Source organism: Paramisgurnus dabryanus, chromosome 2, assembly GCF_030506205.2.
Source record: "Paramisgurnus dabryanus chromosome 2, PD_genome_1.1, whole genome shotgun sequence".
NCBI lineage: Eukaryota > Metazoa > Chordata > Actinopteri > Cypriniformes > Cobitidae > Paramisgurnus > Paramisgurnus dabryanus.
In genome coordinates, this window is record NC_133338.1 from 38,524,895 (window position 1) to 38,552,761 (window position 27,867).

The following is a 27,867-nucleotide window of genomic DNA, read 5'->3' on the forward strand; positions in this document are numbered from 1 at the left end:
TATACTTGACGTATTTTAGCATGACATTAGGGAATGTTAAAAAAAATCTGTTTCGGAAACTCAGCTTGAAGGTACATAATGCATGTTGTTTTTGAATTTGTGTTTTTGAAATGCATGAATAAAACATTTGAATGGATTGGCAAGGCATAGCAAATCCTGAGAGATTATACTTTTCTGTTCAGGGACGCTTCTCTGTGAATTACTGCCTTATGGCGAGAATCAGGAGGACCGACATAGCAGGAAGTGTGTGACGTAATGCGATGCTTCCTTGCAGAGGTTGCTGACATTCAAGAGCACCTTAGGGAAGGTACATGAAGAGAATTTAATAGCATGAGCTATACCTTCTCAATGCCGAACAGGGTTCATTTACAGTCATAGTGGGAAGGCTGCTGTTTGGCGTCACGCAGCAGTGCGACTATTTTTGGCACTTTGTGTGGCTATAAATAGATAGCTGTAAGGTCATTTGGGTCATGTTTTACTGTTGTCATCTAACCATAAACAGGAGATGGCTGGCTAAAAGCAATTGGGGGTAATCTTCCATGTCTCAGTGGATGTGAAATTGTTTTAATGTAGGCTGGTTATTATCCTCGAGTTGGATAATTAATCTCTACCTCTTAAATGATTTAGAACCCAAGATAGCCTGAAAAATAAGTGCATGAAATCTGGGATGTGGTTAAGCACTCTTGCTCTTTCTGTAAATCCATATATATATACACATATACAAGCACCTATGCCCATACATACTGTAAATATGAGTGACCGAGCAGAGCTTGTTTGTCTCATTGTCTTTATTTCAGTTCAATTAAAATAAGCATACAGTCGAGTGGGCGATTAATGTATTCAAATGTTTAAATCAACACTAAATAAAAGAGTATATTTGCAAAAAAAAAGATACAACTAAAAGCTTAACAACAAATAAATAACATCAAAATATCCCGTGCAGACAGAAGTTTTAAATGTCTCTCAGTGATAAACTATTGCGTAATAATTAATTAATTAATAACTAAGGTAAAAATCACTAAAACCAAAAACATACTGTATCAAAAAGCAGCAAAACCTATTTAGGATTTAAACAAAATGGTTCTTCAATGTGGTCGATGAAAAAAGTGACCAAGTAGTCTAGAAAGCCCCCTCAGATGTTATAGAGAGACTTTAAGTGGCACTCGTTCCTGACAGGCTTTGTTTGGTGGTGTGGGATTCTGGTAGGATAGTCTCACAAATATAACAATCAATATAATGCCTGTAAACAAGAACATAAAATGTTTGCAAACTGCATTTTCGTCTCAACTTCATCTAATAATTTCAGGATGTTTTGAATGAACATGGCTCACCTATCGCTCCCAGAGTTCCAAGCAGGATGCCAATTGTTGACTGAATAGTGGGCATGCCCTCAAGCTGTTTTGCCGCCATCCTACAGTTGCCCCTCACGTTGCATGGGCAAACCGTCACTGTGGCAAAGACAATAACCATTTAGCTTATTTTTAAACGCATTAGAGGGGCAATGGTTGCAGCCAGATAAAGAGGACATATGGGGGCGAGTTGAAGGTGATTGCTCTGGAGAGGTCTCATAAAAAACTAGCATCAGTCTCAAACAAGATGACAGTGAGGTGAGAGATAGGGACAGAGAAAGAGGGGGGAGGAAGAGAGTCATGCACCCGTGGTCAAGCCATGCATTAATAAATAGGATATTAGCAAGAATTAAACCAATAAAAGGTGAATGCATGCAATGTCTTGGTACAAAAAAGGGACAAAGACACAAAATTTAATTTGAACTGACTAACAGAACTGAATCAACCTGACAACCTTAGACCAGAATTGTTTTTGGTTTATGATGTTACCACTTTATAACCGACATGAAATAATAACATTTAACAAGGAAAAAGCGCACCTATTCTCACAACAGCAGTGAGTAATAAGTAAAAAAAAAAAAAAAACTATGATCACAGAGACTGACTACATTACTGTGAAACTGTTTACAAAAATTTGACTGAGTCATTTTCATTTGAGTGCTCTTTATTAATACTAATGATGCTGAAATTTGACTAAACTTGTATTTTAAATTTAGCTGTTGAACACTGAAAAATATCTAAATTTGTAAATGCCATTTGTGACCTCCAATAAATATTAAAGCTTTCGGAGAACAGTGTTTGCGTTGATCAGCTGCATGAGCAATACAATGTACTGGTACTTAAATGACGTCAGTGCATTACGTCTTACAAGCGGGCTCTCCATTCATTCACTTAGCTCCGAATGCAGCATGTTACCTGGTAAATTGATGAATGTGCTTCTGGGTGGAGAGCTGCTGTCTGAGATAGTAAAGGGCACGATGTAAACTTCTGGAGGCAGGTACGGGACATTTAAAGACAGGTTGGTGTGGGTATCTGTGAAAACAATGATTTACCAGCTGAAGTTAAATGTCTATAAACAACACAAAACAACTTTAATCAGTGGTTTTGCTCCTTAATTATTAATAATGAAAGAATGAATCAACAAAGTAATTTTGCCATTTGTAGTCCCATGATCCTCTTGTATCCTCTTTAATTTACACCCCCCTCTTTTAAGCATTCCAACTAAGGCTAAACACCCTGTGATATTAACAGTAACATGTAACACTATAGCTTTATGCATAATTAGTTTACTCCAAAATGGGCTAGTACTGTCACTTAACTTCTTCTGCTTGACTTCTTAGCTCATTATGAATGTAATATTTAATATTTAGAATTTGGAAGTAGGTACTGTATACCCCATGCCATTTAATAAAGAAGACAATGCATGTACCCTGCATAACATCACTGACATTAACTTTGAAATGTAATCCGCTCTTCAAGTAAATCAGATTGCAAAGATTTTTGTCACGGGTTAGTGTTATGTTTCTTATGGAAAAACCCTAATCACGGCTTGGCTGTCTGATGCAGAACCAAGAGGTTAGTCCAGTAACCGATGGGTTGTTATCAGTCTCTGCTTACTGTTATCTATGATCCAAGAAGCCCCACTACTGTCCTTTGACACCAAAGTCCTTTAATGTTCTAGTCAACAGGAGACCAAAGGGGTCTTGATGACACCAGTGCTAAACTAAAACAGGCTTGTCTCCTGTAGCCATCTCTCTTGTCAGAGGTGACGAATACGTTCACCATGGCCTCCACATCTAAAGAAGTCTGATATAACAATCTCAGAAATGTATCGCTAATTCTGTCTTACATAATATACATGTAATACATAATAGCCAGGTCAGCTCATTTATGAGTCTTTTTATTTAAGGGGACAGAGAATGAAAAACCATTTTTACCTTGTCTTTGTTGAATAATGGTAGTCTACCCACATTCACAAACATACAAAAAGTGCTAAACATGCTAAACATCTCAGTCTCATAGAAATTCCTCTTTTAGAAATGTCAGCCAGAAAACGGCCCAATCTGAAAAACTGATGCTTATGACATCACAGGCATCTCACTGCCCCTCCACAATAATTGGCTAAATTTTTTGAGTGGCAGCAAAGTCAGCCAATCAGTAATGAGATTGCAAGTTAAGTAGGGGGAGCCAAATAGGTGCAAAACCACTTGTTTAAAATCCCCCACCCTAATAGAGCTATCTGAGAGAGGTTTTTAGGAAGCTTCTAAGGCATTACAGACCCAAACAAAAAATGTTTTGTCTACATGTCACATCACAGAACAAGGATAAATACTCCGTTCAATCATTCTATGTCACCTTTAAAGTTTTTTTGTTTAGACTTTGTTTGGTAGAGTTAAACATACGTACATTTTTTAATTAAACCTTTTATTTGAGATGTGCTAATATAATATAGATATAGTTCATATGATGTGAAATACATAGGCAAAATAAAATAATTTTCACAACTAACCCCACTGTAGCCTATACTTGTCGCTACCCAGTCTCACAAATTATGTACCTATAGTCATGTATTTCCGCGTTTTTTCGTGATCGTGTCACAAATTTCTGTTTATGTGTCATTGTCACGTATTGGTTACTCAACTGCTTTTTCCTATTTTCAAACCATTGTCGCTTCGGTTTAGGGTTAGATTTGGTGTTTGCGTTAGGATGTCACTTTAAGTATTGGTTTGATTGATTTTTTTGTATATTTTCTGATTTTTAAACCATTGTCGCCTGGTGTTAGGTTTAGAGTTGGGTTTGGCTAAGGATGTAATTTTATGTAAATCTAACCCTAAACCAAAGCGACAACGGTAAGAAAATTGGACAAAACAGTTGAGTAACCATACGTGACAATGATACATAAACCGAAATTCATGATACGATCAAATTCGTGACAGTATCACTAAAAAGAATAAAAAAAATGACGTGCCTATAGGTACGTAATTTCGTGAGACTGGGCTGACTTGTCAATACTTTTCACATGCTACAATCCATCTTGCTCCAAGATCATAAAACTCTGGACTCTTTTAGTAGTCCATAGGACAACAAAATCCACTAAAGGAGGGTAAAAGTTTTTACATTTGGCTCCTAAACAGTGTTTGAGCTCAGACTCTCTCTCAGAGGATAAATCTAAAGTAAAGACACATCTCTCTATCGTCAGTTTTCAGTTGTTTAACTTCATCTACATCAGATTAAATAGGATTCCTATCCCGAGGTAACTAGAGACTACACCAATCTCCAATTTGCATTGGACCTCTTATGAAGAAAGACAGATGACCCAACACCTATGAAGAGATGATGTCTTTCCCTGCCTCATGACATCAAATGACATCAGCTCTGGGTCATCATAGAAAACGTTCAAATATTACATATATGATCACCAATCATTGCTATAAAAATACACATTAATTTAGCTATATACGAAATTGACATTTCTTACATAAACATGTTTTCTGTAAAGTAGCCTTGAATTAATATGCATTATGAAAAGCGCTATGCAAGTAAATGTGAGTTGAATTGGATTGTATGTGTCAGAGGCAAAAAACACATACAGATTATAATGGTTGTTTTCATTTTCGTTATTAGACTTGGTTGGAAATGTTAGATTTGTTATTGAACCATCAGATAAAATGATGCTTTGTAAAACATAATTAGTTTTCATTCATACTTTGACTGCAATGACACAAATGCATCTATATTTAATCACAGTGACTGCTGTAGTGAACTAGAAGCATGATGATCAAACATATCAAAATGCACAGCAAAAAGAAATCACATGATAGAAGGACTCATGTTTCTGAAAATGACTATTTCTGTTAATCCAGTTTGTCAGACGGCAGACGTTATACCACTCTATCTGACATAAGCACAGCAGGATGTGCTCTTATTTTAAGGGACACACAGCTCCTCAGCTAACCAGCAGAGTCACATGTTCAGAATGACATATAAATTGGGAGCTGCAGACGCCATACAACGTCATCCCTTCCTGTCATACTTCATTCAAGATTAAGCAGGTTAAAGCTTAGAGAGGGAGAGAGGTGAGAAAAAAAAGGAAATTCGCTGTAGGATGTCATAGGATCAATTAGAAGAAAAGTCAATTTTATCCTTTCAACCAAGCGGCCCCAGCTGTGACATCATATAAATTAGGCCATATAATTACATCTCAGCTGATCCATACAGTGACTCAGATGATGCGGCTAGGTCAACCTGTTCACCGACATCAGTTTGGCACATTATAACGCCTAATGCTGTGGGAAGAGGACCATTACACACATTACATTTAACACAGATCCGTCTAAACTAGGCACTAGAAATGAAGGGCAATTTCCTTTTTGTGAGCAATACTCCTTTCTCTGGATGTTCACTGTGTGATTCAGCAGGTGGTAAGCGTTACACTAAATTCAGAAGATGTTGTGCATTGACTAGTTAGGTGCTTCAGTTACAGACCCCTTTATCAAGTCCCCAATTTTATCCATCTTGACGTCACTGCCAGAAAAGGTCATAACAACCGGGCATGTTGGTGCTTTTGAGATCACAGTGGGTAAGGGAATTATGAAGTGACTGACGCACCTTTGACATAAAATGTTTGAAAAGAACGACAGACAAACACATCTTACGGTCGCATAGCTCTTGACATGAGAAGACATTTGCGTCACCCTAAATGAGACACAAACAAGGTTATCCCTCAAAACAAAGTCAGGAATAGACTAACCATTGATGGGCGTGAGCTTCCAGTTACGACGGACTATTACGTCACTGCGAAGCGAGAAGTTGAGTCTCCCTCCGTGCTGGGGTCCATCGCTGTCCCGAGATGCCAGAACCAGAGCCTGGTCCTCCGAGCGAGGGGTGCACAGGTACTTCCAGGAATAATCGCCCACCAGTACTGGGCTGTTATCATTTACATCCAAAATATGAACCGTCACAAGTGTGGAGGCTGACAAGGAGGAGTTGCCTGGTGACACAAAACACAGAGATTCAACATTTACGTATTATATCTATTGTCACATTTGTATAAGCTGCATTCTCTGTGCGTTGTAGTATGCTGTTATGTGGAAAGTCTACAATGCCGATAAGCCACACATATGCCACTCTACAAAAGCTTTGTAATGCTGCGGATCATGCCATGCATTACTGACATATAAAAGATATTTGAAACTCCAGCCTGTGCTTAGTGGATTTAATGTTCTGCACTGACTGTTGCCAAAATAAAGTTGGATGAAAATCAATGTTTCTATTTCCATATCTGCTCTTTTTATTGCAGTACATATCATGTTTAAAGATGGCATTAAGCTGATGCTAAATATCAAGCAGAGCGGGTATTTAAAGCTATGAAAATCAAGATTAACTCTGTAGGCCTCAATGCCAATGGTCATGTTTAACCAATTCAGCGCTATTGTAATGGAACACTAAAAACTGATAAACATCTCAGACTTTATCATTTAAATGTCATTTTGCAATGACAAGCTCTTAGTGCCAGTCAGATTAGATTATGAGATGAAATAGCAGACCAGATTTATTTTTGTTACTCGTTTTAGGAGAAAATGATAATCAATGACTAATAAAGGACATAAACAACAAACATTATTGCTATGGTAAAACTACAAAATGTAGTTTCTTGTGTAGTATATGGTGCTCCAGGAAAATAGGACCTAAATAAACACCCTAAAATTACACAGAATAATGTATTTTGTAAGCAGGTGTAGCCAAAATAATGACAGATTTTTTTTCTTAATAAATATTATAAGGAATGCAAAACCCTCTAAACTAGGGTGACCATACATGCCATTCTTCCCGGACACTTCCTGGCCAGGATATTGGGTGTGTCTTCCCGAAGTCATATTTGTCGACCACATACTTCATTGAGGTTTATTATTTCAGGTTCTATTTCAGAAAAGCAACCGTTACGTTTTAAGGTAAGAATGAAACTACGATTGTATGTCTTATGTTTTTAACAAAAATATGAGAACCTTGATGATGTGTGCGGTCGACAAATACAACTTCCGGAAGAAGCACCCGAAATCCTGGCCAGGACGTGTCCGAGAAAAATGGCCTGTATGGTCACCCTATCTAAATGCAACTTTCGTCAAAAATGAGATAATTATATTAAAGGCTGGGTCGATGATCTCCGAAAGCCAATGTTAATATTTGAAATCACCTAAACAAACATGCCCCTACCCCAATAGAATCTGGACCTTTATTTGATAGACCCGCCCCACACATACGCAACCAAGGCAACGATGTCAGTTAGTAGACACGCCCTTACTGCTGATTGGCTCAAGTGTGTTTTGGTAGTTGGCTCCAATTTGTTTTCCAAAATGTTGTTTTAAAAATCTCGCACCCCGCCTTTAACTGAATTCTCTCGACATGTATTATTATATGTTTATCAAATACTTCAAATTCCAGCCTCAGGCCACTCAGAAATACTGGTTTGTTGGCAGAATCCATTAAAGGAACAGTATGTAAGAAATTTATATCAATTAATCATTAAATGGCCCTAAAATGTCACTAGACATTAAGAAATAATTTTCATTTCAAATACTTATATCACTCACAACAGCGGTCTGGCCAGGATATTGTCATTTAAAAAGTGGAGTTGCAGCCCTCAACTGATGTTTATGTTGTCGTTTGGTATATTGGCCACCAGCTGTGTGATTGCAGTACCAGTTTTAGCCACACGTTTTGTGATTGCAATACCAGTTTTGGCCACAATCCTACATACTGTTCCTTTAAGAGTCACAGAAAATTCAAATTCACCTCACTTTCAACATTTAGTAATACAAATACGGAAAATATGCCTCTTTACATGCAGTTTAATTTTCTTCCGACTACATTTGAATTCTCAGTCTCATTTTATATCTGTCATTTTAGCCCACAGTAAAGCACAATTTCAAGGTCAGAGGCTCTCAGATAGAAGCATGGGTATTATCTGTTCTTTCATCTATAGTTTCTTCATTTCTCCCTGTCCGTCTCATTTTCGACCTTACTTTCGGCAACGCATGACAGGGAATTGTGAGTCATAACTCCTGTGTTCTTATTTCCTGTACCTCTCTCTTCTACGTAAACATTTGTGACTGAGCGTTTTCTCATGGACTGATATCTCCTCTGATAAAGGCAGAAGTAAATTGGTGGTCGAACTGTCTCACAGTCACACCTCACGTATTTGATCCACACCCCACCTAGTATGCTAGAAGCATGTTAAATCCCCCCGCCCCACACACACTCACTCACATCTCCTTCCATCTCTACCCACAATACATCAGCTGGTGACTCATTCACTGCTTGTTACAATGTCTGAGAATTTTCTCACTGCGTGTGGATGCGGCCCAGAATTCTCAATGAGATTTTAAACCGAACGCAGCCTGTCACGGCATTTTGAAATGTCAAGTGTCTTGGTAACACTTTTTGATGTTGAAAAAGCAGAGTGATGCTTATTTTCCCAGATGTCTCGCATTGATAGCCTCACCCCCTGTCGGTTTGTGTTTTTCTCCATATAATAGTTTCAGTTTGATGGACAAGTTTATTCAAACAAACAGTGTATACAGCTCTTCAAATTGAATGCATGGTATTGGGTGGGTGAAATATCTCTTACGCCCATCTTCAGCCACCACCTCCATAGTGTAGGTGCTGTTCTCCTCTCTGTCCAATGCCTGGACTGTTTTCAGCTCTCCAGAGTACTTTCCAATGGAGAAATATTTCTTAGTGTCACCTCTCAGTGAATACCTGTAGAAAGCAAAAGTCAAAGTTAAATCAGTGTTTAAGATAAATCATTAATGTACTGTACAGCACTTATGTTAAATTGGGTATAAAATATTAATGAATTTGTTGTATTACAGATAGTTTGATACAGTCAAGAATGATTATTACCTCAGAGGTGGATATTTTAAAATCATTTTTTAAGGAACCGTGGGGGATTAATAAGACTTAAACATCGGCTTGCCTGATTGGATGAGAATCTGGGTCGTAGCCCCTGATTGTGGCAATAACCCGTCCTGGCTCCTCTCCTTCTCTAACTGTGACTTCATAGTGGCTTTGAGACAAAACAGGCCCTTCGTTGATGTCGTCAATGAAAATGGTGACAGTAGCTGTGGATGCAGGTCCGTATCTCCCTCTCACCAGAGCAACTGGGTTCTGCGCGCTTAGAACCAGTATGTACTCATTCTCTCGTTCAAAGTCCAGCACCTAAACATAGGTTACAGATGGACATGCTGTTAGTGCATTAGAAATAGTATTGACATTGACTTTTGGAAAAATATTTTGCACAGATTTCTTATAGAAAAATGAAGGATGAAAAACAAAACCAAACAGAAAAAAAATCAGATTTTCACAAGCTTTTCCAAATCACATTCCACCCCCCAGATTCCTGTACAAAATCACACAATCTGAGAGTGTTGTGACAATGCATCAAAACTGCATTGTTGAAGGTAACAGGTGTTTAGATCTGGATATTTGTGGTGCTGAGTGACCCACTGATTGCTCTGATGTCAGATTCAAGGTTATATTTTGCTGGATGCACACAACACATTTATCACACAGCATGTATGTCATACGCTGGTCTGCCTTCCAGGAAACCAAGGCTGAATTCAGGTCTATTTTTAAACCATTTGGTGATGCTAGTGCTGTGGAAATTACACAGTATACTTGTATATTTCATCCAAACTTCACTCAAATCACTCAACTTGCTTTAATCTTTACAAGCAGACAGCATTTGGGTCAGACCCCCCATTTCATCCCAATTGCTATCTCAGTTGTTGTCTTTGAAACGTTATATTTTACCTTCTTCTCTGTTTCATCTGGATACTGATTTTTATTTGGTGATAGAAAAAATGTATTGTTTACATTACATGAGTCTTAAAATATCGCATTTTTAAAAATATAGCACAAAGGTGCCTTTTCCATGTTTTAATAAGTGCTTCGACTACTTGTACATGCCGGGCCGGCTCTAGGCATGGGCAGGGGTATGCCCACCCAAACGTCTTTCTTGCTCACCCAATCAGAATTCATATTTTATGTTCCTACAATTTATACATTGTTAAATGCAATCTGAGCCAGGCTATGTTAAAGCTTTAAAAAATGGCTGTAGACTGTCCAAACCAATCAACACCAGAAAATGTCAGTATTTTTCTGTTTTTATTGGTTGAAAGCAACGTCACTCTACAATCATGATGCGGCCTCTGTCTCTAGCTAAATCTGACTGACGCAACACAAGAATAACTTGTGTGCAATATTAAAGCCTGTTGTTTCCGATGATCTGAAAAAAAATCAATTTTCCACAGCTCCCGCTTCAGAAATAAATCTGTTACAGGACTTGACTTGCACCGTTTCTGTCATTTAAGTCAATTTAGCAGTCATTTAATGGTGGATGGTCTGTTCGCATCTTATAACTGAAAATTACTGAGGGCTTTGGGGCATAAATGCAACCACGATGAATAAAATGCCCCGAATGCCCCTAATAAATTCAAGACAAGGGGCAAACGTGACCCTTTAAACAAATTAATATATGACAGCATAGATCTGAACAGACTTAGATCTGTTCACGTTGCATCACAATACTTTATATGCATTATTTTTGCAGCATTGAGAATTACAACCGATCACAGTCATGCCTTTTGAGCAGATGAATGCCATGGCCAATAATGTTTAAATTAGTTTTTGGTTCAAATTGAAGAATTTGGTTAAAGTGTGCCACGCCTTCAATGAGTTTATCATAAACAACAGTGTGCAGATGCAAATAGGAGATTCATTGTATTGTGAAGTCTGACTTATTAGTATATAACAGAAGTGAGTCATTAACTCTTTCAGTGTTGTTTGCATGAAAAAGCAACCAATTAATAAACTTTCTCAGCTTGTTAATATGCAGTGCATTGTTTTTAAATGTATTCTAATCTAAGTTTGTGCAATTACATAATCTCATAATTTTGTATATATAATAATTGATGTAATTTTATATATAGGCTATATATAATTGCCCACCCAGGATATCTGCCAGCCCACCCTTCTATTGCTGGCAACCCTGTGTACACGTGTGTGTAATCTTAATCCTATTTCTCCAACCAGAGTTGAGTGTGTTCGGCACACCTGTCAAACTGCAAAAAAAGAGATCCTTAAATCCAGGCAATTCCTGCATAAACAAATCTAAACCAAAAGCACTGTTTATAGTTCCTGACAACTGTAACAACAACAGCTCATCACTCTAACATGCTTCAATTCTTACAGATGTTTACAAAAAAGTTTACTGAAATATACATGTGTATATAAAGAATGCATGTGGTCTCCAGCCTGGATTGCACATGGTGCAAACATGTAATTAGCACCTGCTAATAAAGATAACAATACAATTACATAATTACAGAGCCACAGAAGCAACAACAGATGAAAACCCTAGGAGTGCTGTGTGGAAAAACAAGACAAGACAAAACCAGTGTTTGTATTTCACATATCATTAAAGGGGCCATGGCATAAAAATCAGACTTTTTCCATGTTTAAGTGCTATGATTGGGTCCCCAGTGCTTCTATCAACCTAGAAAATGTGAAAAACATCAACCCAGTAACTTAGTTTTGGTAAACCATTCTCTAGAAGCACATAAAAATAGGTTGTTGACATTTGGCTCTCCTTATGATGTCATAAGGAGCTCTTATTATAATAATACCACCCCTTAATCTGCACAATCCAATCACAGCACTGCCATTTAGTGCAGAGAAAAAGATAGAGAAAATAATTCACAGCACAGTTGAATTTCAATTGCAACAAACCGCTCATTTGCATTTAAAAGGACACACCCAAAAAGGCACATTTTTGCAAAACCTACAAAGTGGCAATTTTAACATACTATAATAAATAATTTATATGGTATTTTGAGTTAAAACTTCACATATGTGCTCTGGGGACACAAAAGATTTATTGAGATCTTAAAAAAAGTTACTTTCTGGCTGCTCAAAAGATTTCCAGGATTTGCCAGTTGTTTAATTTTAGTACAAATTTATCTTCGATGTTTCTCCAAAAATATCTTTGTATAAAAATACAAATGAAACATTAGTTTTTGAGCTTGTGTAATAAGAAATATATGTTGACTTTTATCGCACCACTCTAAAAACAAACAGTGCTAAATAGCACTAAAAGTGGTTCACTGGCTTATAATCATAGGGGAACCATTTTAAGTGAGCACCTATGTTGCACCTGTGTAGAACCACATTGTGCTATCTAGAACCATATCTGGGGCTATAATGGTGCCATCTCCCCCAGATGGTTCTTCATAGGTGCTAAATAGGTGTTATAGCTCTAAAAATGGTTCTCCTATGTTAACAAGCTTTAAGTGCTATTTAGCATTCATTATTTTAAAGTGTATTGAAAGGAGACATTGATGTCTTGGCATTTCTGAGCTTATTAGGACATCATTGAAATCTCTTCGGAAAAAAACAACAACTAAATTTTCATGCCACTGTATACATTTGTAATCTGTATAATAGCTATATCTTGATTCCCATGTTTATGATGATCTATAGTTGACATATAGCTTATAATGAAGGCTGTCAGTATAAAAGAGATTATACCTTATCAAGGATGAGAGCAGCTTCATTGGTTTGTCTGTCTGTAACTAGAGTGAAAACCTCCTCCTCATTTCCAGACTCAAGCCGGTAGTCCACCTGCCAGCTGTCTCCACCCCACTCATCTGCATCCCATGCTGACACAACTGCCACTGTGGTGCCCACGGCAGAATCCTCAGCCAGGTGAAGGGGCCCATACTGACAAAGAGAGAGAGGGAGAGAGGGAGAGGGAGAGAGAGAGATTTTAGATATGATATGATTTTATCTTTTTATATAAAATATGATTAAAAATATGGTAAAGGCAGATAAACGTGGTGGCATAAGAAAAAATGGAGGTAAGATGATCTGTGGAATGGAGGTGATAAAAGAATAAAGATGAATCATAGAAAGGTCATAAAATGTGTCAAGGATATAATCTTAAATCATAATTCATTTCTTTGATCAGAGCAAATGGGTACATCATGTGTAATAAGTGTACTTCTGAATATTCCCACAGAGGAGAGCTTTCTCAGACAAATGGTTTATTGAACCGTAAGCTGTACTGCTGTCTTTGGCAGTGCTTTATTCAGATATGCCAACAGCAGTGTCTGCACACCTCACTTCGGACCCTAACGGTTTTTACTTCCAGGAAGACCAACACTGAAGCAGAGGAAAGGAAACAATGATTTCTGAAACCTGACTATTAGACAAGAGTGCCTTAAATTAGAAAAGCTGCGTTTGTATTACTGTAAACACTGTTGTTTATTTAAAAATCCACACCAGCGATTACCCATCATAGCAGCTCATCATCCATCTCAGAAAGTTTGGGCTGCATCTTACAGACTAAACTTCATTGTCAACTAAAATAGAAAATGCATAATAAAATGAAAGGAACACAGCCGGAGGGGTGAATTTTATGATGCTTCCAGAATGCAAAACAGAGCACGTCTCTTCTACCTGCGTCTTCCCCGACTTTCAAAGCAAATCTAAATATACCTATTGAGTTCATGCCAGAATTGCTTTTTGTGCCCTTCCACTGTTCCTGCCCCCCTCCTCTTAACATCAGCAGTCACCCTGCATCTCCTGTATTATTCACAACACGTGGGAGTAAACACATAGGGTATTTTCCAGAAACCTCAATCCTGCATTTGCTATCAATACATCCCTCATCTCTTCTCTAAAACCACCATCAATTTAGTCAGAGGTCTGCTCTCTGTTTATTATTCTCTTTGGCCACATCAATAAACAAAGATGATGACCTAAGAAAGATGATCAGGGCTATTTTGCATAAGTGAATGTGCTCATGTACCATAAATAGACAGGCCTACAAATAACTGAGTGGTTGTATTTAGAAAACCACCTCAGAATAAGAAACTATCAGATGTCAATAAATGTCAGATGTCAATAAAGTGCAGTACACTACAGAGTGTATATGAATAAACAAATACATTTATTCAAATCACTGGAAATGCTGTCATTTTGAAATGGCCAAAAATACACACACTCCCACTCAAAGAGAGAAAGCAGAGAGAAACAGCACAAAAACATCTAAAGAAAATGTATCAAAGATTTCCTTTACATACAGAATTGTATTTTACTTAAACACACCCTACCTCATGATGGGAGAAGATTGGAGGGTTGTTGTTTTCATCCAAAACTTTGACTATGACAGTGCAGGAGCTGTTCAGCCCTAAGGAACAATTCAAAGAGTATATAGATTTATTTCATAATAAAGCAACATTACCTTAAGTTGTAACAAGATCTCATGCCACTGCCAATCATGATCATGTTATTAAATATTAAAGATGTAACTTGGTGACACACTAGTCAGACTATTTACGAATCAGAGTAAACTAAATAAAATGCCCTGCAGTTTCATTCCACTAATTTTGATCAGAGATATTTGGGAGCTGTCAACCTTTAGCATCCTCGGCCGTGATGGTGAGCGTGTACTGTGGGGCAGTTCCCTCCATGCTGTCCGCCTGCACCGTTATAACTCCCGAGTCTCTGTCGACACGAAACAAATTCCGTGGAGTCTCGGGCATTTGGCCCACCAGGCGATAAAAGATCCGCACGTTATCAGTTTTTGGATCATCATTGTCTGCTGCTTGGACTGTTAGAATTTCTGTCCCTGTGAGCAGACGACCATATAACACAATAAAATGAATAATGTTTCATAGTATTCATAGTAAAATAAGTCACTTTATTGTGAGTGTAACCTTTAGTTGCAAGCTCCTTGACCACGGTGTGGTACTGCATCTGTGGGAAAGTTGGTCTGTTGTCGTTGGCATCACCCACCATTACCCTCAGCTCAACAGGCTTAGCGATTTCTCTACCATCCGGCCTCTCCACCACTATATTAATATGAAACTAAGAGGAAAAAACAAAATTCAAATGATTTCAGTTTTAGAAATCTGTTTGTTTGTCTCTGCATGTTGATGTCATAATGAATCAGCTATGGCCTGAGCACATGCCCATATAAAAACTGCACCTGCGACCCAGTAGAATCACTTCCAACTTTTACCCCTCGAGCTAGCACAGGAAATGTAACAAAAACATGTATAACTAAGTAGCAAATATATATGTTTATTTGTATATCTCTGTTTATGGGCTGGTGACCCATGTACCCATCATTCTTCTCCATCAGAGCACATGAAAGGGAATACACACAATACACATAAACATGAAATGTCTGGGATTTCCCTGCATGTACTACTTTTGATATTCCCTCTGGCAAATTTATATAACTTTGACTAAATTTCATTTGGCAGTGTGCAATGACATGGATGACTGCAAACCTTCACAGACATATTAGGAAACTGTACTGTGAAATTAAATGTTACCAATGTAATGCCAGGCTGATCTCATGACTATAAATTTTCTCAATTTATTGCAGTGATGAATGGCGATCAAATAATGTCTATAATGCTGCCTCAGTTGGCCTAGTTGCCTCATTTTATTAAATGTAGTGTTATGATCATTATACCAATCAAGAACAGACATTTATAGAAAGCACCAGCTGAGATATAAACACCTGCCTATTACAGCACTTAACACTAGTGAAACATTTAACATAATTTTTCTGATCACTATTATACACAACACTATTCCTCAGCAGAGGAAAAATATAATACATTTAATGGTTGGCTTATTGATGCCTGTGTTTTGTTTGGTAATTGAAATTCATGTATTTTAAATGATACATTGTTACTTAAAATTTTCCATTTAAAGCTGATTTCACCCAGCAATTAATTTTATTGGAATAGTTTTCGTGAAGGGAACAGGCTGATTATATAATGGCTTTGTGTATTAAACAAAAAAAATCAACTACTCTGTACCAAATCAACATTTTTATGCTACTTTAACTTAAACAATTAGTTTAACTTAGTTATGTCAACTATTCACAGACTAATACTTAAAATTGTACATTGAATTGACTTGTACCAAGTTTAACTGCATGCTGCTTTTTTACAGTGTAGCCTACACTTTCATGTTGTAAACTTTCAAAAATGGAAATACCAAGAAGCCTACATAAAATCCTGTTGAAACCGTTCATTTTGTTATGTTCAAATTCAGACATGCTTTTTTACTTTGAATAGCAGTAAATTTAGCATCTATTGATGTGTGTTATAAAAGGGCACAGCCTGTGCGAGTCAAACCTGGTCCTGTGTTTCTCTGTCCAGAGGAGCATTCAGGTAAATGTTTCCTTCTCTGTTAATTGTAAAGAGCATTTCTGGAAACTCTCCTTCAAGACTGTACTCAACTGGACTGCCACTCCACCTCACCTGCGAAAACATACACCCACAGTTGTCAGTTTCAGTGAGGACACAGACACTTAAGCAGATGACTTTGCTTGGTTGAAGCAGTTTGAATAAAAGAGTCTGCCAAACGGATAAATGCACTGGTAAATGTAACTTGAATAAAAGTGTACTTACTGTCGTGTCCCTCAAAGTATCTCAAATACAAAAACTCTTCCCTTACACAATGTTTACAAGTCACCATACATCTGGCGTAGACATCAGATTTAAACAATCATGAGATATGGTGTTCCGGGGAAACCCTGGATGTTTGATTATTGTTAACAGTTGGCTGATAAGTAAGGGGACCTGCCAAAACAAACCAGCCTTCCTCGCAACAGAGGGATTTTCCATTCTGCTACAACAAATGATGCAAACGGTTCTGGAAAGGGTGTGGAATAGTACCGAAGAAGGAGAGAACCTTGGAAGGAGGACAGTGAGGGCAGCACTTGTATCTTTTCAATAACTCATCTTGTGGCCGTTTGTTATTGAGATACCTCTCCAAACTCAAGCACTTTGTATACATCAGCAAGACTCTGAAAAGAGGACCTGCCCACATCATTATTAACAGTCAAGGGAGCAGAGCTTTGAAGAAATGATTGTGTGTCCCAACCTCAAGAAGAAAATGATGTAATCTATTTTGTTTTCATGGTCTGTTTTAGATAGAGATTATAGTGTCCCCAAAGGCTTTTTATGTTTAGCATGACTGACATGTTTAAGAATGTTTAAAGAGAGGTTTCTGTTTGCACATGACTTTTTTAACCACAAATGCATCTTTTTATAAAAATAATATAATATAATATAATATAATATAATATAATATAATATCACATTGATTAAACATGGTTAGAGAATAGGCATGGGCCGGTATTAGATTCTGGCGGTATTATAACCTTAAGCAAAAATACCACAGTTTTACGGTGTTGCGGTATTGCCATTCCAACCTTAAATGTGTTATTTTTAAATGCCAGATAAAAAAAAATCAAGCCTTTAAAATTATAATATGCTTTCAAAAAATATACATTTTCATAATGTATTTTAATAAATGTAAACATTAAATTAATTACATGACTTAATGATTTAATAATTTTGTATAAACCTTGGAAACGATATCACAGAACATTTTAGTGATTTTGAAACCTTGACTGTTTTATAACCTCGATATACCTTAAAACCGGTAACCGGCCTATGCCTATTAGGGAATGCAAACATCAAGTGGAATAATCTGGATAGCACTTAGACAAATAATGAGGACAAACGTGTCTCTATTCTGCTGTATTCTCTCGAGTTGTGTCACTTTTCTTTTGATGGATTTGAGCAAAAGCTGACATCACATGTTGAGGTCACCTGCTAAGCATTACGTAAGGAATAATTGACGACGGGCCATTTAATTATTTGAAAATAATGCACACTCAAGGTGGTTATGCGGCACGATGCATAATGCACACTCAAATAGTGGGTATGCATTATTTTCAAATGATTCAAAGGACCGGAGTCAATAATTTCGCTTATACCACGGTTATAACATACATTGCTCTGGTGCCTAATTTTAAGACATTTGACAAGTTAGGTGTGCAGTTATTGAAAAATAATCAACACCCATGGAACATTTATCAGCCAATCAGAATACAGCATTCAACAGACCCGTGGTATAACAACAAATGAAGCTGTTCATATGAAATATCAAATGTGTTTTGTAAGAACACATGGAATGAAGACTGAGAAAACCTTTTTAGATTCTAACTTTTGTATCCCTAAATAAAGCAAGGGTTAAATGCAGCAGGCACTGTCCTGCAGTGTTGCTATGAAAGACAGAAAATGTCTGAGTCCTTCATGACCACTAATCTGTTTCATAACCAGTGTGACTCCAACCACCCACATGCCTATCACAGAACACACAGGAGTGGGTGGAAAAAGGCTTTTCCCAAATAAATAATACAGAAAGACACCACACATACAGCAAATTTACATTTCTGTCACTTCCATCAGGATCTATTCTTTATTTTATAAAAATCAGATTTTAATTAAATATACTTTATCTAAATCAGCAGGGATGATTCAAGGTCATGCTCTTGAACGAACATTAATAAAAAAAACTAAATCATAATGAACAGGCTACAGTATGGCACAATGTTTGTGCATCTGATATTAATTATTATAATGTATTTTCTTTTCTTTATCTTTACATCTTTTATATTATTAAACTAACTACATCTTTAGATATTAATTTCAGCTCATATCATATTGGAGTTTGTTCTAGATGATAACAAAACACACAATCAAGTGGTTGGAAAAACATTCTGCTACAAATATTTTGCATGCAAATTCATAAAATTTGTATATTAGTTTGATCTCTTCCATAATATATAACATAGAAATAGTATATTTCCCAATTTTAATCCGTTATGTCCATCTATAGATGGTTTCTAATATCTATTTTAACAAAGCAAAATTGAAACCTGCCCAAGTACTTCCGGAAACGTTTTACATACCCCTGGTTAAGATACAGAAGGCGACAAAGAAAATGACTGGTAATGATCCAGGCAGTTTAAGTGGGCTGAAAATGTGTTGGTGTGTGTAGGAGGCATCCATGAAGAAGAGACGAGCAAAAGAAGCATAAAGATTCTTACAAAAAAATTACCTTTAACCATAAATCATGAACAACTTGTGACGGTGTTAAACAGGCACAAACACACATCTCTTTCCACTGTACACCGCAGTGTTTACTCTAAGGTTACTGGATGTATTTAAGCATTACTCTGATATTAAGTGTTAGGTTTCCATAACAGCGTTTAACTTTGTCATCAGATTAAATGTAAAATAATTTTTATTGTGCTGAGCAGTTGAAAGCAGATGCCTCATATCTATTATCATGAGCATATCAGGTTTTCCAGAAACAGCAAACTGAATGTTGAAATAGACAGAGAGTCGTGACTATTATCATAATATCTGAACACAGGCAAAAGGTCATTTTATTATGAAAAGCACAGCAACAGAGCGCATCAGAGTGCAAATTAATAATAACTCATTTAATCCAAACCAATGTGATTTATTCGTCCTCTATAAAAAATATAATTGCCAAAATCCTAGGAAAGAACTACACTGCCCATAATATAAAAAAGCAATCTTGATCTACCAATCAGATATGTCACTATTGCCATGGAAACAAAAGCTAAGCTCAGCACCAACCTCATTCTCCTGAAGCATTGCAAATGAAGTAATCAAGTCATCCTCCATTTATTCAAACAATGTGCAATAAACTTGCAAAATATGGTATTTTATCCTTCATCAATTACAAAATGAAATAGTTTTATTTTGCACTGTTGTTTTTTATTATGCCATTCACAATAATTAAGCAGTTCATTACCCATAACAGATGCGTTGCCCCAATCTTGTATGAATAAAATTAATATTTTGATAAATAAGGTCTGAAAAAGTGATCACTGTTGCCATGGGCCAAGGTGCAAACATACGTGTGAGCACACACAATGCCATCTCTCATGCCATAGCTGTCCATACCTGTGAAATTTGGATGGGGTAAGGTCCAGGCAGATTCTCCTGCAGTCTCACTAGGTCAGGTGAGGCCCATGTATTCCCAGTCACCTCCACTAATACTGTTCCGGTAGAGAAGAAAGCGTTGGCCTTGCCAGCCATGTCCTGCACCATCACAGAGAGCTTGTAGCGGCCACACATCTCTGGATCTAGTGTTGAAGCACCTGGACACCAAACGTTTACAACAAACTCAGAAACAAATAGAAAACACACAGATCATCAACGTCCAAATAAATCCTCATACAAGAGCATTGTATGTACGTGTAAGGCTATGTTTTGCTTGACCTACAAAGTGTGTGTTAAACAACCAACATCTGATTTTCTTTCTGTTAGTAAACTGTAAAAGGCATGATCTGTTTATCAACGAACCGTTCAATTTTATTTGTGTCAGGTTGTGTTTACCAGAAGATAAACCACACTGGACTTGAAGACCTGAATTATAAAAAACTTCTATTGTCTGCACCGCCACAGGAAAACTCATACAAACACAATGCACAAACACTGTGTGGGCACATTAAGCCTCTCTCTCTCTCTCTCTCTCTCTCTCTCTCTGAACAAATGCCAGGCTGCTCCGATTGCATCTGGACCTGAAATCACCTGATCTGACCTGATGGGTGAGCTCTCAGTCAAATTAAACGGCTTGCTTGTCTGGCTTAGTGAGCAGTGGTACGTTCAAAATCATTTTCATTTTGGTTGGCATTTAAAAAAAATTAAAGGGTCAGTTCTGTTAACAGCCATGTTAACTATGCAATAATTGAAGCATGTTGGAGTGTTTGAGTAAACAGAGAAAGTTATTAGCTGATGTTGTAGGGATGAAAGGATTGACAAGTGAGGAACGAAGACAAAAGATATTTTATCCGGTTTATACCAAGACACAGAAAGGGTATAAGGGCACTACTCAAGGATTTAGGTTTTAACATTGGACTATAGTGGGTGCTAATATGTGTCTGTGTATGTGAGAGAAAGATAAAGAGGGATGCTTACAGAGGTTGGAGAATTAAGGGGACCACCTGACTGATATCGTGTAAGTCCCACTTTTAGCACCAAAAGAGCCCTGACCCGTTAAGGCATGGTCTCCACTAGACCTAGAGCTAGGGGAGGGAAGGCTGGCCCGTGTGGTCCGATTCAACAGACGAGCTACCGTAGCTGAAATTGCTAAAAAAGTGAATGCTGGTTCTGATAGAAAGGTCTAGTGGAGTGCATGCCTCGATGGGTCAGGGCTGTTTTGGTGGCAAAGGGGGACCTTCACAATACTAGACAGGTAGTCATAATGTTATTGCTGATCGATGAATTGTCTAATGCAGATTTTTTCTATTGCAGAATTATAATTTTTTGGTAACACTTTATAATAAGGTTGTATTTGTTAACATTATGCATTAGCTAACGTATACGTAACAATAAGCAATTCCGTTTTTCTGCATTTATTAATCTTTGAAAATGCTTGTTAATGCCACTTCAATTATTAGTTAACAGTGCAGGTTCTGGTGTGGAAACTGCATTTTATATGCTAACACAAGGATAAATAATAATAAGAATGAACGTGTATGCATGTAAACAAAAGACTTTTATTTTGGGGCTGACTGGCACTTAGAAAAGGCACTAGTCTTACAAAAACCCTTGCAAGAACCTCATTTTTGGGCCTATTGACCCCAAACGTGAAACATAACTTTGTTAGACTTGTGGCTTTGGGATCATTGCATTTCTAGGTTTCACACACATATTTATCATTAAGTTTTTTAGTAATAAATAAGATGTGATGCATAAAAAAAATGTATTCCAATGTACTTCAGCCTCTCTAACTTTCTTAATTTTTAACTTAAAATAATTTTGACCTGGAAGATGAAGCTCAAAGTGTCTTCTTTCTAATGATACCATATGATGATAGTTATGCTTATACTCTAAATGGTTTAGTAAAACAACCCTTTAAGTGCTTTTGTTAACTGTTACAACTTTTGATTTAAAAAATGTATTAGTAAATGCTGAAATTAACCTGAACTAAGATTAATAAATGATGTAGAAGTATTGTTCTTTGTGTGTTCATGTTGAAAGTGACAAGCTTATCAAGTATGCAACACATACTCGAAATGTGACCTCTGCATTTAACCCATACCATTGAGTATGAACACACGCACTGCAAGTCATGAACACACACACAGAAGTGGGCAGCTATCCCAGTGCCCAGGGAGCAATTAGAGTTAGGTGCCTTGCTCAAGGGCACCACAGTTGCAACCTGCCGGCCGTAAGACCTGAACCAGCAACTCTTAAGTTATTAGCCTGACTCTCTAACCACTAGACTACAAATTACTAGTATTTTCTCTAGTGGCCTTTTGGGTCCTATTTATATAAATTATTTACTTGACTCCTTATATCAATCAAGTAGTCGTATTATTACCATCTTCTGTAAGAGACACTTCCCCAGTAATAGCATCTATGGAGAACATGTGGCTGGCCGGGATGCGAGGGATCTGGTCCAGAAGACTGAAGCGCAGGTCTGCGTGGGCAGTGTTACGGTCATCTCGATCCAGTGCCTCCACCTGCATGAACGGGATTCCTGTGAGAATGACGCAAACATATCACATTTATTTCACACATGTGCATGAAATCGCCAAAATCAAATAAATTTGCATTAACAAGTACACATTGTTATCATATTATTAGAACTGAATGGAATTTATTTATGTACAGCGAGAGGAGACAGGAAGCAATAAGAAACATAACAGCAATGTAATCAGGAAACGAATCGCCCACATATTAACAACAAACTATATTTGTACTACTAGCTGAAGTCTCTGATGAGAGTATATATTCATGAAGCTATCAGCAGCAGCAATCAAGTTTATTTTGCAATCTTGCTTTAAATGTTGGTTACACTTTAAAGTGCACTCCGTAAATACCTCTCTTGTACATCTAAAGAAATGATCAATATTAAAAGCATGCACACAAGGTACTGTATATACAGTACTGTGCCTTTATTTTTTTACTCACACTTTCACATAACATAACTTTCTTAGATTTTCGCTCACCTGTGGTCCTCTGTCTTAAGCATGTGACCCAACATTGATTTTAATCATGAAAATTGTAGATGAGCTGCAAAGATGGCTTTTTACAAACTGAGCTACAAGTCAAAGTTATTGTCTATACACTGTCGGAAATACACATGGTGCATGGGACCTTAAAGGGTACTGCTCCAGTGACAGATTAGGTTTGGTACTATATTTTGATCATTTTTTTCTGTCTCTGAAGTGATTGCCAATGTGCAAGACATGATTAACCCAGAATGTTACTTAATTTGCTAAATTTTTAATATCTGATTGCAATCAACTGATTGCGAAACAATTCACAATCTCACACAGATAATTACAATGATATAAAAATGTTTAGTCAGCAGGATGATGAATTCATATATGATACATTAATAATCAATAATCATTTGACCCTGTGTAAATCATGTTAATGGTCTTTCTCAAAAGACAGTCTAATATTACTTTTTTTAATAAAGGGAAATGAGTAATCCCTGTACATTCATGAACGAAAGTGTGTCTTATTCATCTCAATCTTTGCGGGCAAACATCATCATTCTTCTGAGAAAAATATTTATTTAGCCTTAGTTTATGAGCGACGTTCGAGACCTTTCAACATTCAGGAGCCATTACTTCAAGGGCATTTTTTATCACAGTGAGGATGTACGCATCTCAATGTCCTCATGTATAACAGACATAAAAGCTTGTCATTTGTCTCCTCACAGCTAACATTCAATCTCCACTCTGCACTAAGATACTTTTAGCTCCGCTGCTATTATCTACTTTTATCTAATTTATGGTCTGGTGTAGGAAATGTGTGACATTCAAACAGTTTATCTCATTTAGCCTCTCCCGGCTGCAAAATGTAAGGAAAAGTCAAGGCAATTAGGCTGAACGTGGAGCAAAGGAAGCTGTCTCGTGTAGCCCTGCTGAGTCCTCCACACCCACCTTTGAGAAGACCCAGCTGCACGCTGCCTCTCATGCTCTCCTGCAAGAACACTGGCACGTTGTCATTCTTATCGATGACGCACACCTCCACAGTAAAGCTCTGAGTGTGCATGGACTTTGTGAAGGACACCTGGGAAAAAGCACTCAGGTCAAAGCACTCCAGCAGCATGTCCTATTAGCTCTCAAGACATTTCGCTTCAATTTTGATCAAAGTCTGCAATTTTCCACAGTGTTTGTTTAGATATTTTTGGTTGTTGCCTGAGATTTTGGGCATGGCTGCTTTTTCATAGAAAAGACTAGCCTAAATTTAAAACAGACTAACGATTTAAAGGTTTTATACAACTGCAAGAATTTATGTTACACAAAATGACATCAATAAACATCAAGACAGATTCTGATTTCTTCAGTCTTTGTTTTGATAAAATGCTGTGAATATTGGACTTTCTGTGATATAGATACATTTTCTAATGTATGTAATGAGAAACTTATATGATTCTTTACCTGTAAGGAGTAAGATGGTTGCTTCTCTCTGTCCAGAGGTTTAAGGGCATACAGGAAGCCGGACTCCACTCCAAATATCCCCTCATCATCACCACTCACAGTCAGATCAGAGTAAGTAAGGGGGAGATCAGGCAACTGTAAAATGGATGAATGAATAAACAGATGTAGGAAATTATGAATAAACAATACGTATTAGGTAGTGAAAGTTGACTTGATTTACACCAGGTAGAGAACTGCTGAGTATGCTACTGAAGAAAGCTACGATAACATTTTTAATTTTAAAAAGTATGTTTTGTTTTATTTACTGGTCAGTTTTACCATGTCATTTTTAGACATGACATTATGTGCAGTCAACCCCAAAATAATTCAGATCAGATATCATTTTTGATATTTTTACTAGTGGGTGCAGGACACAATAGTCAGTTGAGGATGGCAAAATAAAGTAAACAGTGATATTATACTCCAAATTTCTTACAATTAACTACCAATAAAATTGACCCGAAATGATTCAGACACTTCGACCTGACCATGTTTTGCAGTGTTTTTCTTAAATTGCTAATGCAACCTTTTTTACATCAGACTAAACAAAATGAAGCACTGCTTGGTAATTGGTTGACTTGTGTAACTTTAACCTACTTACATTTAAAGTCCGTAAAAAAAGCGAAATGTGCTCTCACTTTGTCACACCACAGAAAAATGTTATTAACCACCCAGCCAAATTGAATGACGATAAAAACCGTCAAGTAAAAAAAAAAAATCAGTTATCAAAATCTTGGAAAAATAGGCAGGTTTACTGCTCTCCAATGATGGGAGCATGACTGCGTGTCTGCTGTCGGCTCTAAAACCACGCACACTCGCGGGAAAGCTGCCATCTCGCCGCATTCAAATACTGCTACAAACGGAATGGATGCTCGCGATGTTTTTAGGGGCGGGGCCATGCGCGGTGCCTCAAGTACATCATCGAGGGGTGGCTTCTGGGGCTCCCGTTTAATCCCAAATTTTTTCTTGGAATTTGAATACATGCAATTTACTCCTTAGACTTCCCTAACACACAAACTTTATGCCTTCTTTGATTTTATGTTGGTTAAGTTAGTGAAATATTAGGTTTTATACTCGGTCACAAAAGTAACCGGTGGGAAACATCATAGTCGGACTTCATTGAAATTCAATGAGACATATTTACAGTAGAAACAGTGTGTTATACTACCGGTCACAATTGTGACCATTAAAAAAAATCCTCAAAATATATCTGTAGGAGACCCCACCTACAAAATTGATAGTTCAATTTGTTATTTAAGATTTTTTACTTCTTTTTGTAGTAGTCTGAGGTAGACATCCTCTTCTAATGTGCAAGCAGAAACTGATCTGGTCATGTGACCTTTCACCCTAGTCACATGACATTGATACATTTTAATCAAGACAATCTATTTTTTCATTTAAAAGTTTAATTTCTTGCCCAGAGCCAACATCAACACTTTTAGAGCTTTCAAAAATAAGAAAAAAGACACGGTCACAAATGTGACCTGTGGGATTAAACGGGTTAAACCCCGAATATTTTGTCAAAATCAACGAAACATTTCAGATCTGTAAAATAAATTCACCCAGTACGATAGGTGGCGGCATTCAGCTTTAAACGCTCCAGTCCTCCACTCGAGTGAATAGGAATAAGAGATTCAAGTTGAAGGCAAATTAATATGCTGAATCTCCACACAGTAAACGCATTTTCATAGTGTTTATTATTAAAGTGCCTTCGTTATTTCTGTAAAAGTGTATATTTATACTTATGTGATGTAAATACTGTTAAATAGCGTTAACTGATATTATCTGCATTAGTGCTCTGCTGCACACTCTCATTGGTAGCGCTATGTACATTTAATTACAGTTAGGGTTGTAACGGTATGAGATTTCCACGGTATGATAATCGTCTCAGAAACTATCACGGTTTTGCGGTTAAACACTTATTATTATTATCATTGGCTACAAAGACCCTTAAATGAATAAAAAACAGATAGGGTTTTGGGTTGAACATATGGTTTATTATATTAAACTTTTTTGGGGAAAAATACACTTTCGAAAAAAGTAAACTTTGATTTTTAATCTTTTTTGATTCTTTTAATTTGATTCTTTTAAATAAAATGAAAAAATTCTCATTAAATTCTCTCAGAACTGCTCTGGATATATTCATTTGTTCACATCATCATATAGTGAGTGAAATGTATAGTTTTTATTATATGGCCTAAGTATAATCAATTTCAATTGATCTGTAATATAAATCACTTAAATGGGCTTTAGTGCCTCTTCGTCAACATTTCTTGCAAACTGTATATCTGTCTTCAAGGACAACCCGCGTTCGTTTTTCGTATACCCAAAGTATTCCCATAGATTTTAACTTTTTTTCTGGTGGGGATAGAGGATAGAATTTGTAGTCTCTGACATTTTCTCTGCTATACATAAACGAGTGGAGTCTAGCAGTCACGCCAAATGAAGTTGCATGTGCGTATTAGCGCAGGTGAGATCTGCTTTATTTTTTTCCAAAACCGTGTATAAGCAAATGTTTACGGTATGATAATCGTAAAAGTTAGTATCAAGGTATACCGCCAAACCGGTATACCGTTACAACCCTAATTACAGTGCATTAAAACTTTGAGAAAAAAACTCGCTCATTGCACATATCATCTATCCTTTTTTTTATAGATGGATGTACGATTTCTTTTCAAGACGTCAGAAGTAAGAAGGTGAGAAAGTATAGTTACTTAGGCAGCTTATGTTTTGACCAGAAATTCATTGATAGACAGTTATAAATTGTGAATCCTCAATCTCTTACATTATAATATGCTTATGTGTGATAATTGTTAGTGCAAAGAGGGAGAGAAGAGGGTGGAGAGAGATCAGAGAGAGAGAGAGAGAGCTTCCATAAGCAGGTGAGAAATTGTTCTGCTAGTGAGATCAAAATTGTTATTCTTTCTTATGTAGCTTAATAATTACTGGATTACAGCAAACATATTTAGCCTATTTTTGGAAAGAGAAGTTATAGGGGCATTGTCAAAATATATGATGTTACAGTTTCAAAATGATAATACATTGAACACTTAGATAAAAAAATAGCTTATAAAGCTGCTGTAAATGAAGAAACATTATTAG

At 37.0% G+C, this 27,867-nt stretch overlaps 1 protein-coding gene across 1 annotated transcript; it reads right to left on the reverse strand.

Annotated features, from left to right (window-relative positions):
- Positions 1-1,064: 1,064 nt before the first annotated feature.
- Positions 1,065-24,346, reverse strand: cdh16 (cadherin 16, KSP-cadherin). The gene is made up of 14 exons (XM_065289584.1): positions 24,226-24,346; positions 22,650-22,808; positions 20,225-20,421; positions 16,568-16,693; positions 15,128-15,278; positions 14,827-15,039; positions 14,522-14,598; positions 12,936-13,127; positions 9,325-9,566; positions 8,977-9,107; positions 6,100-6,339; positions 2,265-2,381; positions 1,332-1,448; positions 1,065-1,240 (listed from the first exon to the last, which is right to left on the reverse strand). Exons 1-14 carry the CDS (start codon positions 24,335-24,337, stop codon positions 1,140-1,142), a joined length of 2,175 nt encoding a protein of 724 aa, XP_065145656.1. The 5' UTR covers positions 24,338-24,346; the 3' UTR covers positions 1,065-1,139.
- Positions 24,347-27,867: the final 3,521 nt, after the last annotated feature.

What these genes read in the sequence shown, in the direction of transcription:
- cdh16 (XM_065289584.1), bottom strand. Translation starts at nt 24,337, where the DNA reads ATGCACACTCAGAGCTTTACTGTGGAGGTGTGCGTCATCGATAAGAAT. An exon ending in CACGGCCGAGGATGCTAAAG is followed by an intron (nt 14,599 to 14,826) that starts GTTGACAGCTCC and finishes ATTGTTCCTTAG; the next exon opens with GGCTGAACAGCTCCTGCACT. An exon ending in GGTGGTGGCTGAAGATGGGC is followed by an intron (nt 6,340 to 8,976) that starts GTAAGAGATATT and finishes TTGTGTCACCAG; the next exon opens with GCAACTCCTCCTTGTCAGCC.